The sequence below is a fragment of the Coturnix japonica genome, chromosome Z (assembly GCF_054131305.1).
Source record: "Coturnix japonica strain WE chromosome Z, WE-NBRP24, whole genome shotgun sequence".
Lineage (NCBI taxonomy): Eukaryota > Metazoa > Chordata > Aves > Galliformes > Phasianidae > Coturnix > Coturnix japonica.
Window position 1 is genome coordinate 27,326,715 of NC_140702.1, and position 14,396 is coordinate 27,341,110.

At 35.3% G+C, this 14,396-nt stretch overlaps 1 protein-coding gene across 1 annotated transcript in view; it reads left to right on the forward strand.

Annotated features, from left to right (window-relative positions):
• ADAMTS19 (ADAM metallopeptidase with thrombospondin type 1 motif 19) overlaps nucleotides 1–14,396 on the forward strand; it is a 112,663-nt gene that overhangs the window by 51,834 nt on the left and 46,433 nt on the right. The window contains exons 8-9 of the mRNA XM_015849403.3: nucleotides 7,571–7,676; nucleotides 13,816–13,956. Coding sequence (XP_015704889.2) covers nucleotides 7,571–7,676; nucleotides 13,816–13,956 — 247 coding nt within the window. The remainder of the gene's footprint in view (nucleotides 1–7,570; nucleotides 7,677–13,815; nucleotides 13,957–14,396) is intronic.

Consider the following 14,396-nt stretch of genomic DNA (forward strand, 5'->3'; position numbering starts at 1 on the left):
AAAAAAAATCAGTGCAATGCAATTATACAGATCACCCAATGAATGCTTATTTTTCTCTGGAGTTTGTAAAATAGTATGGGTAAGCTGTAATACACGAATCCTTTCACTGAGGTGAATAGCAAATAATCTGTATTTGTAGGAGGAGTTGTGAATGATCCACACAACCACATTAGGCAGTGAAAAGTCTGCCTCACAGGTACAAGGGCTGAGGACAAGGCTCATTCCTACTCCTTTCTGCATTTTTTTTTCTTTTGTTGGAATCCATCGCGTGGCTCCCTTTTGTAAGACTTAAACCACAAAAAGCCCTGTTTCTGTTTTCAGTCTCTACTGAAGGCTTCATGTTCTTGGGATGATGGTGCCATTTGTGTCATTTCCATAGCACAGATATAATAAATTGCAAAAGAAAGCAAGAAAGTTTTGTTTTATTCATTTTTAGTAGAAATAAAAGCAAGACTGAAGATGTATTAGAATTAAAACTGTACATCTCATAAATGATTTTGCATCTGCCTGTTGAAAAGCAAATGGTAACAAGAAAAGTGGAAAAAAGTACCAGAAATCACACTATATGAAAATCGGATTAATAGGGTAGGATGTCAGGCTAGAATGCTTGTGAGAGCAGGAAAAGTATTGGTAATGTATTATGACTAGATCAAATAGGGAAGAGACACTGATGTTAAACAAGTCCTGAAAGCATATTCTGAAAATAAAAAAACGAAACAGTTTGATGGAATGGAATGAGACAAGAGATGAAGTCAAAGGTGTTGCAGTGTTCATTGGGGTACAGATCATGGGGGCCACTTGAGCAGCTGCACATTTTATGAATGTGAGAATTGAAACCTAGATGTCAGGTAGGCGAGAAGAGAGATGAGCAGCTGCATGAATATTTTTACTACTCAGATGGAGTAACATAATTTTTAATTACCTCTATTATATATTTTCCTCCATGATGCTAATTTATTTTGACTCAAGTGTACAGAGATATTGGCTTGTAGTATTTTTAAATCTGTGAGGTTGCATTTCATAGCAATAGAAGCAGTTTTGACAATTAATTGGATTATTTGCAGTATAATATCAATTCATTCTCATTTCTTATGGGCAAAAAGTCTGATTTTCTTACAAACAGAATAAGAGACAGGATTTTAAAAAGTGTACAACATATTGATATTAAAATAGGAGGGCAATAAGTACTTATTCATTCTTTCGCAAATTGTAGAAAATATTTTATCTTGAAATGACACATAAGCTTGAGTTTCAAGGTGAGCAATTTTTTTCAAGGTTTAAGAAATTACAGAAAATTTCTATTTAGAAAATACAGATTATCTCAAAACTGATCTTGAGAAGCAGGGAGCCTTTTAAAATACTAATAAATTACATAGCACCCTGGAAACCTGAAATATTCTCGTACATCATCACTTTTTAAAGCACACTGTTTTGTGAAATATATTTCATATTTCCCTAGAACAGGTCCTGGTAAAGCTTTTTTAATATTCAATTTAAAATAAAATGTTTTTTTATGTGCACCAGATATTTACCTTTGCATCAACTAAACCATTCTTTATGTCATTAATATAAAGGTATTTTAAAATTGTGCTTATGTTAAAAAAATATAATTTAAACAGTTGGCAGAAGCAATAAGGCATACAATAGCAAACCTGTAACACATCATTAGAAAAGATTGTCTTCAGAAAATGAAGTCAGTTTGTGTTTCTTAATGTTAGTAAGTAGTCAGAAGTTGATTTCTTATACTACAAATCTTACTTTGGTTTTCTTGGCAGCCTGAAATTTTGCTTGCCTTTTTGGCAAAGGTACCTCCCTTTGAATATGATTTTGAGTCTGCAATTCCTACTTCTCCTTTTTAAGTAATATTGCAGCCGTAGCTTCAGTCTGTAAACCTTTAAAAAGCATTGGTAAAAACTCTATTTCTCAAGTAAATTAACTTCCGCCTCTGATTCAGTGAAGACAACTGTTTTAAAATATTTTACACAGTGAAAAGCCATGATTACATCTACACAGTTTATTAATTACAAACTTTTTAATAGACCAATGCTGCATATAACTCATATTATTCATCAGATTTTAACCACAAAAGATATGTGTGCCCAGGTACCAGAATATGTGTGGACTGAAAATCTTTTTGTATAATTTGAATCATTCTAACTAGATACTCCAATATAAAGTTGACTAAAATAATTGTAGAAGTTTGTTATGATACTGAAATAGCACAGGAAGAGCAAATATTGCCACATAAAAAGTAATGCTTATTAAGAAAAGAATGAAGACTTTAGATATACATGTGAAAATCTTAGAATCACAGAATAGTTTGCGTTGGAATGGATCTTTAAAGATCAACGAGTCTAAGCCCTTGCCAAGAGCAGCGGCACCTTATAGAATCACAGAATCACAGAATTGCATCAGTTGGAAGGGAACTCAAGAAACTGAGTCCAAACCCCCTACTAAACAAGGTATCCCACAATAGGTTACAAAGGTAAGCAAGAAGACAGGTCCTGAATATCTCCATGGAAGAAGACCCCACAACCTCTCTGTGCAACCTGTTCCAGTGCTCTGTCAACCTTACCATAAAGCAGTTCTTTAATATGCTGGTATAGAACTTCCTATGTTCAAGTTTTAGGCTGTTACTCCCTGTCCTATCACTACTCACCACTAAAAAGAGCCTGGCCTCATTCATTTGCCTCCCACATCCCTTTAGATATTTATAAACATTTATCAAATCCCTCCTCAGTCTCCTTTACTGCAGGCTGAACAGACCTAGGTTACTCAGCCTTTCATCATCATCATCATTTTCTTTGATTGCCATTTTTCAATCAACATATTTGTGGAAGATTCGGTTCCAGCTGTGCAATGGCTTTCCTAATCCCAACCCTGCAACCCCAGGCAGAATTTCTGTATTGTTTCCACAACGTGTGTTCCTTCTTCCACTGCTTTTCTTTTTTGCCTCTTCTTTCTAGCTTTTCAGGTTAGCATGGAGATGTTTACACAATCACACTGATTATCTGCCTTCCTCACCTGATTTCTTGCACCTGTCATAGCAGCCTGTTAGTGGGGCCATGAGTATGAGTTCCTGGTGGTCCACAAACTTCTCTAGAAAAGCTGACTGAACTGCACATGGGAACTTCAGTGCAACTTGGGAAAGGGATCAGAGAATGATCTCTTAGAAACTGTCAGTTCACTGTTCAGTTGCGTAAGATGACTGATAGGATTGAGTAAGAAAGAAGAGAGAACCTTAGGAAAACGTAATGTTGGTCCTTTCTTAATCTTTGGTCCATTTCTATCACAAAGAATGCAATAAAGCAGGAGTAGGTAAGCTTTGTAGAGAAGTGTAAAACAAACAAAAAAAAAAGAAGAAGAAAAAGAAAAAAAGAAAATTGATGTTGTTTGCCTCCACTTGCAGAAAGGCTAAATATCCTAAAACTTTTCAGTTTAGAAGCAGCAGAGATCTATGAAGGCACAGATGTCTAAAAAAAAACCCAACATAGTAGAATGCTGTACTTGAGCTAGAATATGTCTGTTGCAGTATTTATAAAAAGAGAATAATACAATGTTTTACAAAATTATGCTATTTGCCTTGGCATGTTTTGGACCAAAATTCTGATGCAAGTTAAGAGGGAAAAACCAAGTTCAGAAAATAGATGCTTTGCTTGCTGCTTTGCCAGCTGTTAAAGATAACATTATTGATGCAGCCTTTATCTTAAGAAGTCGCTATAGGATGTGTCTACAAAGGCTGGGAGTGAACCGGGGGAGCTGGGAATTAGGAAAGTTGACTTATTGTCTTGCTTATATATTATCTCCATAAGTATTTGCTATTGATCATGTTGAGCACAATTTTATTTCAAGAAGACCTTTGAGGAATGGTGATGGTTTAACTACTCATCTTAAAAATGAGGTGTTTTCTTTGTGTTTGCGTTTTAGAAGATAAATAGCAGTACTTTTTTCTACTACAGAGCACACCTTTCTTAATGGGAAGGTAACAGTTTCTTTCCTTAAAGTGTGAGTGAGATGATGTTGGTTTATTAGCAAATGGTTTTTAAATGCTAAATGTTTTAATTTGAAATTGTGCTGTCCTTTGAGCCTGTGGAGTCCACTGGGAATACCTTAATCTTCATGAAGGAGCAATTGATCTTTTCCTTTCCTTTCCTTTCCTTTCCTTTCCTTTCCTTTCCTTTCCTTTCCTTTCCTTTCCTTTCCTTTCCTTTCCTTTCCTTTCCTTTCCTTTCCTTTCCTTTCCTTTCCTTTCCTTTCCTTTCCTTTCCTTTCCTTTCCTTTCCTTTCCTTTCCTTTCCTTCCTTCCCTTCCCTTCCCTTCCCTTCCCTTCCCTTCCCTTCCCTTCCCTTCCCTTCCCTTCCCTTCCCTTCCCTTCCCTTCCCTTCCCTTCCCTTCCCTTCCCTTCCCTTCCCTTCCCTTCCCTTCCCTTCCCTTCCCTTCCCTTCCCTTCCCTTCCCTTCCCTTCCCTTCCCTTCCCAGCTATGTTTATAAGCCACAGGAAGCTACAATGAACATACATATATTTAAAGAATAAATTCTTTCTTTTTTACCTAGAGACAAGCAAACAAGAACAGCTACTTGCTGAAGTCAGTTTCTTTTTCTCTGTGAATGCAATTATTAACCAGTGACAAGACATTAAACCAGTTCACAGTTACTAGTTTTCTGATTTATATCTAGTAGCCGGTTTTGATGTGTCTTTCGTGTATAAGGTTGATGTCATTTAGAAGGGCAAAGTCATAAAACATGCACTGCACCTGATATTTTTGGAAATTTCTAGGATTCAAAATCTAATTCAGTCTAAATGAAATACAGGTCTTCTGTTTCATACATTGCATCTAAAAGGATCAAGTGTAATCAGTTTCTTTCAAAGATTGTCACATGTGCGAATGGTCATATATTTTTGGTATTGCTGAAAATAGTTATTAGGACACACTAGTGCTTCTGCAAAAAAAGGTATGAACCTTGCAGTGTACATAGTTATTTGAGAATAAATTCTGCTTTTAGGAAAGGCAAGGTAGTGCATAGCAAGTGAGAGTACACTTTGTTATGTGAGAAGATACAGATGATATTATTGGACTGGCCCTTTTAGGAGGCCAAAAAAGGACTAGGGTACTTATTTTCCCTGTAAGAAATTAGTGAGCATCAATCAGATTTTTATTTGGGAGTTCTCTTCACATATATGTAAGGTGCTCTAAAAGTAATGTCTCATATTTACTACCATGGAAAATAGAACAGATACAAAGTGCACAATAAACTGATTTATAGAGCAAATTCTCAGCTACCGATAAAACAAAACAAAACAAAACATGAAACAATCAATGTAGTTACTACTATTAGATCTGAATTTCCACCACTGATGAACTGTGTTCCTAAATTCTGCATGGAAGGATGTGAACCACTGTTGCTGTCACCACTTCTGAAATGCACCACCTGTTACCTCACTGCACTCACATCCACTGTTTGTTCACCATAAATGTTCGGGAAATGTTGATGAATGTCAGTGGATGCTATTTTTTTACTCATGAAGGAATTCAGTGACACATCTCAGCTTCATCCAGACTTCCATGTCTGATGTCATGTTGTCAGTGTACTTCTGCTGCCATCCATCATACAGCAACAAAATGTAATGCAATATTGGTGAGAAAGTTCAGCCTCTACTGCCATGTCACCATCATCCACCTCTGATGTTGTGGGCCAACATTTTAAAATAGGAGGCATTACTTTTGGAATAGCCCTCGTATTCCAAAAAATAAATTGTATCCAGCTGAGGATAACTGTTGTCAGTGAGAAATGTGTTTCTCAACAGGATGCACTGTAGTAACAGGAATGGTCACAGCTCTTTAAAATCAAGCACTGGATTTAGTTTATGTATTTTACAATATGTAATGTATGTATATGTATAATGTATATAATGTATGTAATGAATATAGTGTATATGTTATGTCATTTTACAATTTTTTTTAGAAAATTTTAAGTTAACTGGTATTGGCTAAAGTTAGAGCCCTGCTACATGCTTTTTCAGATGTTATCAACTACTACTTAGAGCTCTAACATCAAAAACAGTTCTTTTTCTGTTTATTAATTAAAATGTGAAAGAAAATGAACATTATCATGTGGCTATGAGGAACAAGATGGTCTTGGAATTATTTCTTGTTTTTGTTTCAGCCACTGGAGCACAGCACTCAAGATACTGTGTTACAAATCTGAGCATTACTACTTCTATTATTTTCAGTAGATATAACATAAATGATATCTACACTTAGCATGAGACACTGCTGGAAGAACATTTGTTGGGTTTTGTTTTGTTTTGTTTTGTTTTTTGCTTTGATCATGTTTTGCCTTTTGTTGCAGCCCAAACTTCTTTTACTCCTACTTCACTTTTCACTTTTTCTACCTTCTTTGGAAAGATAGAGTAAAAGCTGAAATATTCTGCAGCATTCAAATATAATTTGTGATTGTTTTCTTCAAACATCAACAACATTTTTTTTGTCACAGGAGCACTGTGTCCAAAAAATTATAGTCAGCTCAACTGAGAACACCACTGCCAGATATGTGTTGGAGTTAGTATTCGAATTTCATGTTGTGGATGAGGGTTTGTGTTTAAATATTGATTAATTAAATTACTTGGATTGTAAGAAGAATGACTTTTATCTTATTAACTCAGAAAACTAATTATGACTAAACTTCAAACACTGTCAAACATTTCAAGCTTGACCTTTATGTACAAGCATCCAGCAAACACATTAATCCTGAAGGCACCATTCCATTGAAAGGATGTTCCCGGGAAACAGGCCAAACACTTGAAACAGGATTTTGATTCTTTTCCCTGAAATTTCAAGCAATGAAAGATGACAGTGAGTTCCCACTAAGTGTATTTATGGCCTGAAAAAATGACCATTACATATTACACAAATTAAGCTTCATGTTGCTCAAGCTTTTAGAATTACAGGCTGCAGTTTTTAGAACTAGAACACGCATTCAAAATACTATGTTTTAAAGTTCTACTTTTTGAAAACTTAAAAGTTAAATGGTACAGTAGATAAATATAAAAGCTTTAAGTTCCTAAGATTTTTCTAGTTCTTCAGCATCTGATTCTTTTACAGTTTTAAGTGAACATGCTATGTTATACTGGTAATTAATGGTGATAATTTAGGTGTGATGTTCTGTGTTTTCCATCTTCACATCACTATCTGTTAGAGAAAATACCAGTTCACGTTTTTGTCTTACTATTCTAAAGACCAATATCCATACTTGTTTTCTATCACATCTTATTAAAGTAGTGCTTGTAAATAAAACATTTTCGGCACCTTGCAATCTATACAATCAGTTTATATTACTGTCAGCTAGTCCTGCTGTTCCATGTGATTTCTTTTGTACACTGTATTTATTTTTGTGCTATCATCAGCTGTTGTTGCTTAAAAAAAAGCTATATGTTTTTCAAGTGCCTGTATATATATAATTGAATTCGTCTGACTATAGTGAGATTTCAGACATATATCAGATATGTAATGCCTTAGTATAGATATTATTAATAATTTAAATAATTGAATATGGTGATTATTTTTCCTAGGTATAGCATATCTGAGTGGAATGTGCAGTGAAAAACGAAAATGTATTATTGCAGAGGACAATGGTCTGAATCTTGCTTTTACCATTGCCCATGAGATGGGTCACAAGTAAGTATGTGGACAGCAAACCTAATATGTGTTTACATGTGATGTCAATGTAATTTACTTTTAAACTGATGGTGTACTTAAGCTTTTCCTTCTTTTTTCCTGTTAGGAAAGTTTTTAATCTTGCCAAAAACTTTGGAAAAGAATAGTAATAGTAATAGTGGCGTGTACTGATTTGCATAAGTTAGAATTAAATAAGAACTGTTCATAAATTAAGAAATTAAGTTTCTGTTTTGAAGAGTCTTTATGGTGCCACAATAATTAGGTTACTTGGAAGGAAAGAGAAAAGCCCCATGATGCTTCTTATTCTTTCTACATCAGATCCAGCTCAACACATTTTTGCCAATGAGCCATTTAATGAGATAATGAGTTATAAGAGACCTTACTGAATTTAGCATTGTCCAGATAGGTCCCAGACTTGGGAAAAGATGCATCATAAATAAAAAGCAGCTTGAGCTTCCTGAGAAGTGGTGATGTACAGATTCCTAGATATGAAGAGCAGGAAGAATGTGTAACAGGAGAAATGTTTGTTCTACACTGTCAAATTTGGGAATGTTTGGTATTGATCTTATAAGCCAGGGCTGCCTTGCAGAAGACAGCTCAGATTTCTCAAGCAGAAGAGATGGAGGCTCACTGTTGCTCTTATCAGTATCACTAGGAGTCCTTCCAAAATTACTGCGTAAGCCAGGCTTTGACCATTGATGCATTTGCTTCTCAATGTGAAAAATCTATTCCTGGATTTGAATTTGTGTGGAGCTGAAGAAGAGAAAGGATGTAGAATGATCATCCTACAGGGAAATAAAAGCTAAGTTGCAGAATATGAATCCAGCGAAAAATGTAAAAGGCTACACTACAAAATTTCAGAAGATTAAGGTCACTCATTCATTCAAAAAAATATGGAAAAACAAATCATGATGAGACTTCAGTCATCTTGTTCTCAGGGTAATAATGGCATTTGGATATCCATAGAGAAAACATCACATTTCTCCATATGTACTGTAGTAGATATTTAAAAGCAATGGAAATGAAGACTAAACCCAATCGGATTTGATAGCAAAGGGCAGACTATTATTCAAGAAATTCAACCTCATATAGAATAGAAACAGTCTACATGGAAATTAGGAACATCACCACACAACTTTAAGAAAAGATAGCCAGTTGTTCTTGGGATCCACTGAGCCACCTCCATTACAAAACCTGCAGGGGCATTTGGGTTGATTCCCATTTCATCATGAATCCATATTCGCTAATGTGTCTAATCTAAAGTAGAATGATCATTTAACAAAGAGAGTAAAATAATACTTAATAAAGTTTAATTTTCTCACCTTGACTTTCTTTGACAGCCTAGCCTTGCTAATTGTAAGGAAGCACACTTAAGATAGTTGACTTCTTGCATAGAGAGAGCAGAACTGTACAAATATTTGAAGACAGATGTTTGAATGGATGTCTCATTTAAAAGGCCCTCAAAAGATCTGAATGTAGCTAGAACATTCTCAGAGGTTTTTGCCTTACCCATTCTTCCTTAGAAGTGGGGATTAAGTAGTCAACTTCTAGACGAGTCACAAATCTTCCATTCTTTTCACATGTTAAATCTTCTAAATTTTTTTATGAACTCTTTTGAAAGAACTTACTTAATAATTTCTTTCTTTTTTATCCAGTATCGCTGTTCTACTAGCTCTTGTTGAAAAAAGCAGCAATAGAGCAAAAACAAAACCCATTTCTTGAGGTACAAAGCAAATCCTACCTGTTTCATTCTCTAAACAGCAATTAAATAATTAAATATACTTGCCTATAAATTATCATTTAAATAGATATAAAGTATATTCAATATAACCCTCTGTAGAAAACAAATATATTCACTAAACTTTACCATTGGTAAGCAACAAAGTACCTTTGAAAAAGCTGTTGATTTGCATTCAGAGTTGCTTATTTTTGTGCAACAGCCTCTGTTCTAATATCTACTTGTTTCACATTCACTTGTTTCTGGTAAAATCTCATTATCATTTGCAGACAGAAGAATTTTCAGACCTACATTGTGACTGGCATAAGTTGCAGAGTTATGGGTTTAGGGATTGTAAAGTGTATAGGGTGTATGTGGTGTATATCCCAATGCCAAAATCTAGATTGCTTGCACAGAAACACAGGCGAGGATTTACAATTAATTACATGGAATACTTCTGATAATCTTTTTTTTTTTTCTTTTTTAAATGAGTTGTGTTGTGGTTTTCTTAGCTTTCCAAGTAAGGTCATAACAGAAAGATTAATGAAAATGTAAGTCTGTAGCAGCTTTGTTATTCCACATTTATATGTGAACTCAGTTTCCAGTGAACTGGTTAATGCTTACATAAAACTTTAGATACAAAAATAAAATTGAAAGCAGACGTTTGGTTTTTATAAAAAGAACAATTGACATATGTAACTGATCAGCAACAAGTCAACTCCAAAAGGAATGGTAAGAATTCTTAAAAATGAATATGTACTTTAATTGTTGAGCTGCAGCTAAAGTTGTCTTTGACAAAGAGTTAGAAAATAAATATTCTCAATGAAATGCACTGGAAAATTAAACATTAATAAAGTGTCTTTGTTCTAGACATGTGTATCTGGAAGCAGATTTTCTTCTAATGACACTGGGAATTGTGTAGATACAAACAAACAAACAAACAAAAAAATCTGCAAAATTTTTCAGTTACCTACTTAATACTTCATCATTCAAATACATACATTTTTGTGTGACAATATTAAATAATCATATGAAAACTAGTGAAAATAAAATCTGATATAAGGCTGATGCAGTTACTCCGTGTTTTGTCAACACAGTCCCAAAAATGATAACAAAACTCATTAAAATAAAGTAGAATAATAAAAGCTAATTTTACAGTTCAAGTTGTCCACTAATCTTAGGGAAAGACATTCTAATGTCGTGAAGTTCATACTTACATGGAAAGGATGAAGCCCAGTTTGGTAACTAGGTCAATAATGCATGTAGCCTATGCCCTGCTTTTTCCTCAGTTGTGCTATGCTGTGCCTAGCTCCAAGACTGGTGACTCCACTGGAATTTTGAGTTTTATATCCATGGTAGAGCCTTTAAAATGAGAGGTCTCATGTGGCCTGATGAGACTTATCTGTCTTGATGGGGGAAATATTTCTGGGCAAGTAACCTAGCAAGACTGACTGACAGGGTAGGATCTCTGTGGAAAGGGATATCATTATGGATAAAGGTTAAGCCGAAAGAATTGTACAACAGCATCTGAGGGTAGCAGTGGTAATGGGAGTGTCTAAGAGAGTCAGTTTACAGAGTCCCTTTGGAATCTGCTCTATGTTTAGGTGTCCTTGAAAGAGCTGGTCACTTTTTCAAAACTACCTTTTTAAAGCCCAGAAGCAGGCAATCCCATTGTGTTGAAAGTCAGGCAAGCAGGACAGAAGACCAGACTGATGAACAGGAAGCTCCTCTTGGAACTAAAGCAAAGAAAGAAAAATTATGATACGTGGAGGCAGGTCATGATTCTAAAGGGAAAGTATAGAGCCACCATTCCCATCTGTGCGGTGGAAACAAGAAAAACCAAGCCCTTGCTTGAGGCAGTAGCGGCTGCTGTCAGATAACAAAAAAGACTTTTTTAAGTCTTCTTTTCAAATGAAAGAGAAGATCAAAAGAGAACATTGCACTGATACTTGATGCAGATACTCACCTAATACATTAGCTCTTTGGAGGAATAAGAGGCCTTCGAAGAGGTGTCTAGAAACAGTAGAGCACTGGCCAATCAGCAATGGCATGAAGTTCAAGAAAATTAAATTCTGGTGCTGTACCAGGGTGCAACAGTGCTGCACATAGGTATGGACTGGGAAATAGTTGACTGTAGAACAGTTCAGAAGAGAGGAACCTGGGGGTGCTGGTGAAAGTAGGCTCAGAATGAGCCAGAATTGTGCCTCAGCAGCCAACAGCGCTAACTACTCTCTTGAAGGCATTAATCACTGCATAACCAAGCTGATCACAAAGGGATGATTCTTCCACTACATTCAACATCCAAGCAGTCTCAAAAACTGTAGGCACTTCTGAGCTCCATAATATAAAAAGGACTTTAAGGTGCTTGAATGTGTCTGGAGGGGAGCAATAAAGCTGGTGAAGGGGCTGGAAGTCATGTCCTGTGAGGAGAAGTTGAGGACACTCAGTTTGTCTAGTTTGGAGAAGAGATGGCCAAGAGGTGACCTCCTTGCTCTCTGAAACTTCCTGAGGAGTGGAATCAGGGAGGGAGGTGCTGCTCTGTTATCCCTGACAATCAGTGAGTGGATGTGCAGCAAGAGAACCAAGCTGCATCGGGTGAGGTTCAGACTGAGTATCAGGAAAAGTGTCTTTACTGTTTGGTTGGTTAACAAGTGGAAGAGGCTTCCTAGAAAGGTGGTTGATACTCCATGCTAGTCTGTGCTCCTGAGGCATTTGGATGACCATCTTAATAACATGTTTTAACTTTCAGTTCTCTCCAAAATGCTCAAGGAATTGAACTTAATGATCTTTGAATATTCTTTCCAGCTCCATTCCCTTCTCCTTCTCCCCTTCCCTTGCTCCCTTTTTTTTCCCCCTCATTCCCTTTCCTTCTGCTCTTGTCTTCTTGGTTTGGCATGAGTCTTTTTTCCAGAGGTGAATAATTATTTTTATCATCATCATAGTATCATAGTCTCGTGCAGGTTGGAAGGGACCTTAGAGATCACTAAGTCCAACCCCCAGGATTCTAGCCTCCTGTGTAGCAGGGCGGCACTTCTACCACTTGCGCCACAGGGGAGATTCGAACCCAGGCCCCGGTGTTGCAAAGCAGCATTCCTACCACTGCACCACCAGGGCACACTATTTTCTATTATTTACTTTTGGTTAAAATATAAATAATTTTGTGAGAAACTGTTTGTATATTCACATTATGGGAAATACAACTGTCACATCAAAGCAAGTCAAAGCACCAGGACACCATGGGGTGTTTAGGTCCAATTATTTGAAGACAGAAGTATTGGAGTGATGGTGAAGAAGGCAGTTCTCTAGTAGCAGTTACAATGTTAGGTGGACTTGAGCACCTGCTGTATGTTAACATTTGAATATTAATATATAAGTTAACGTACAAGTTATTTTTTTGCCCCATGCTTTTAAGACCAAAAATGCAATCTGATTTACAGACCTCTTCTTGTCACAACAGTGTTTTGCAGAAGTGAAATAATTGTTCTGTAAGCAGATTTCGTTCTTTTTAATTTTGTTTTAGTTAGTTAGTTTGTTTGTTTTTGGTTTTGTTTTTTAACATCAGCTTGTTAATAAGAGGACTGATATGTCCTTGTCCAGGACTCTTTCATTAAAGACAAATGTTTTTTTAGATTTTTTTACCTTTTACCATTATCTGTGACTGGCTTGCACACCTTTCAGTTCACTTCAGTGCCAGCAACGTATATGTTATGCTATTTATGCAATCATTTGTGAGGCCCAAGTGTTTTAAAATACACTTATAGAAATGCAGTATTTATTGACTGGACCTTAAAAGCAAAGCAAACAAAAAATACAGTGGTCTTTTTGCATTAACTGTAGAAATCAACTATACATAATGTAGCTAATTAGAAAATAGCATTTAGTAACCTGCTACTGGTCTGTTTATGATTCATTATCACTATGAATTTAATAATGTCACAAAATTTTAAATTTTCATTGTGAAGGTGCAAAAAAAAAAAAAAAAAAAAGAAAGAAAAGAAAAGAAAAAAAGTACTAACAAAATAGAGCAGCTTCCATGTACCCTCTGTCTATGACAGCTTATGTGGTGTTATCTTCATTAATCAAATCCATTCTTGTGATACTGTGAAATGCAACATAATTAGCTTAAATGAATTATATAGATTAACTGAACCGTTAAATGTCATGTAAGTTTATAAATAATGTAGTTTTCAAGTCCATAGTTAAATAAGCTTAAATGATTCTAGTATAATCTGGCACACAACAAGAAAGAGAACACTGGAAATAATACATAGGACAAGGCTTTGTAATTAATATTGTTTTTTAATTTAAAGTAATAGTAGCAATCGTATGACTTTGATTTATTTGCCGAAAATCTACAAGTTGTTGAAAACAACTTGTTATTTTGTCGTGCTTTGTTTTGCTTTTAATAACTTGAAAATTCAGCATGGGAATAAACCACGACAATGACCACCCATCCTGTGCAGATGGTCTCCATATCATGTCTGGAGAATGGATTAAAGGACAGAATCTTGGTGATGTTTCATGGTCCCGGTGCAGCAGGGAAGATCTGGAAAGATTTCTCAGGTATATTTTTCAGTAAAGATAACTCATATCATGTATATTTTACAAATAGTTGCATTGAGTAACCTGAAAAAAAATTCAACATTTCTGTGGGAGATTAAAAAAGAACTTGCACTTACATAGTCCATCAAAATAACTTAAATTATGGACTAGTAATTATTTGGCAGATTAAAATGTAGCTATTTTGGGGAATTATTTATACTTTTATATAATCAATATGTGAATGTGATTATATATATATATGCATAAAAGATTGTTTTATAATACATTTAAGTATTTTAATGTAGTATACATTGAATAAGGCTGGACAGAAAACAACTTCTAAACATTGTATAGATTTTATGTTCTGTGTTGTGTCATTTTGCTGTGCAATTTAATTACATTAATTTAATTTGCTGGGAGATATTTGATAGAGAGTAGTATGCCAAGAAACTGAATTAAGA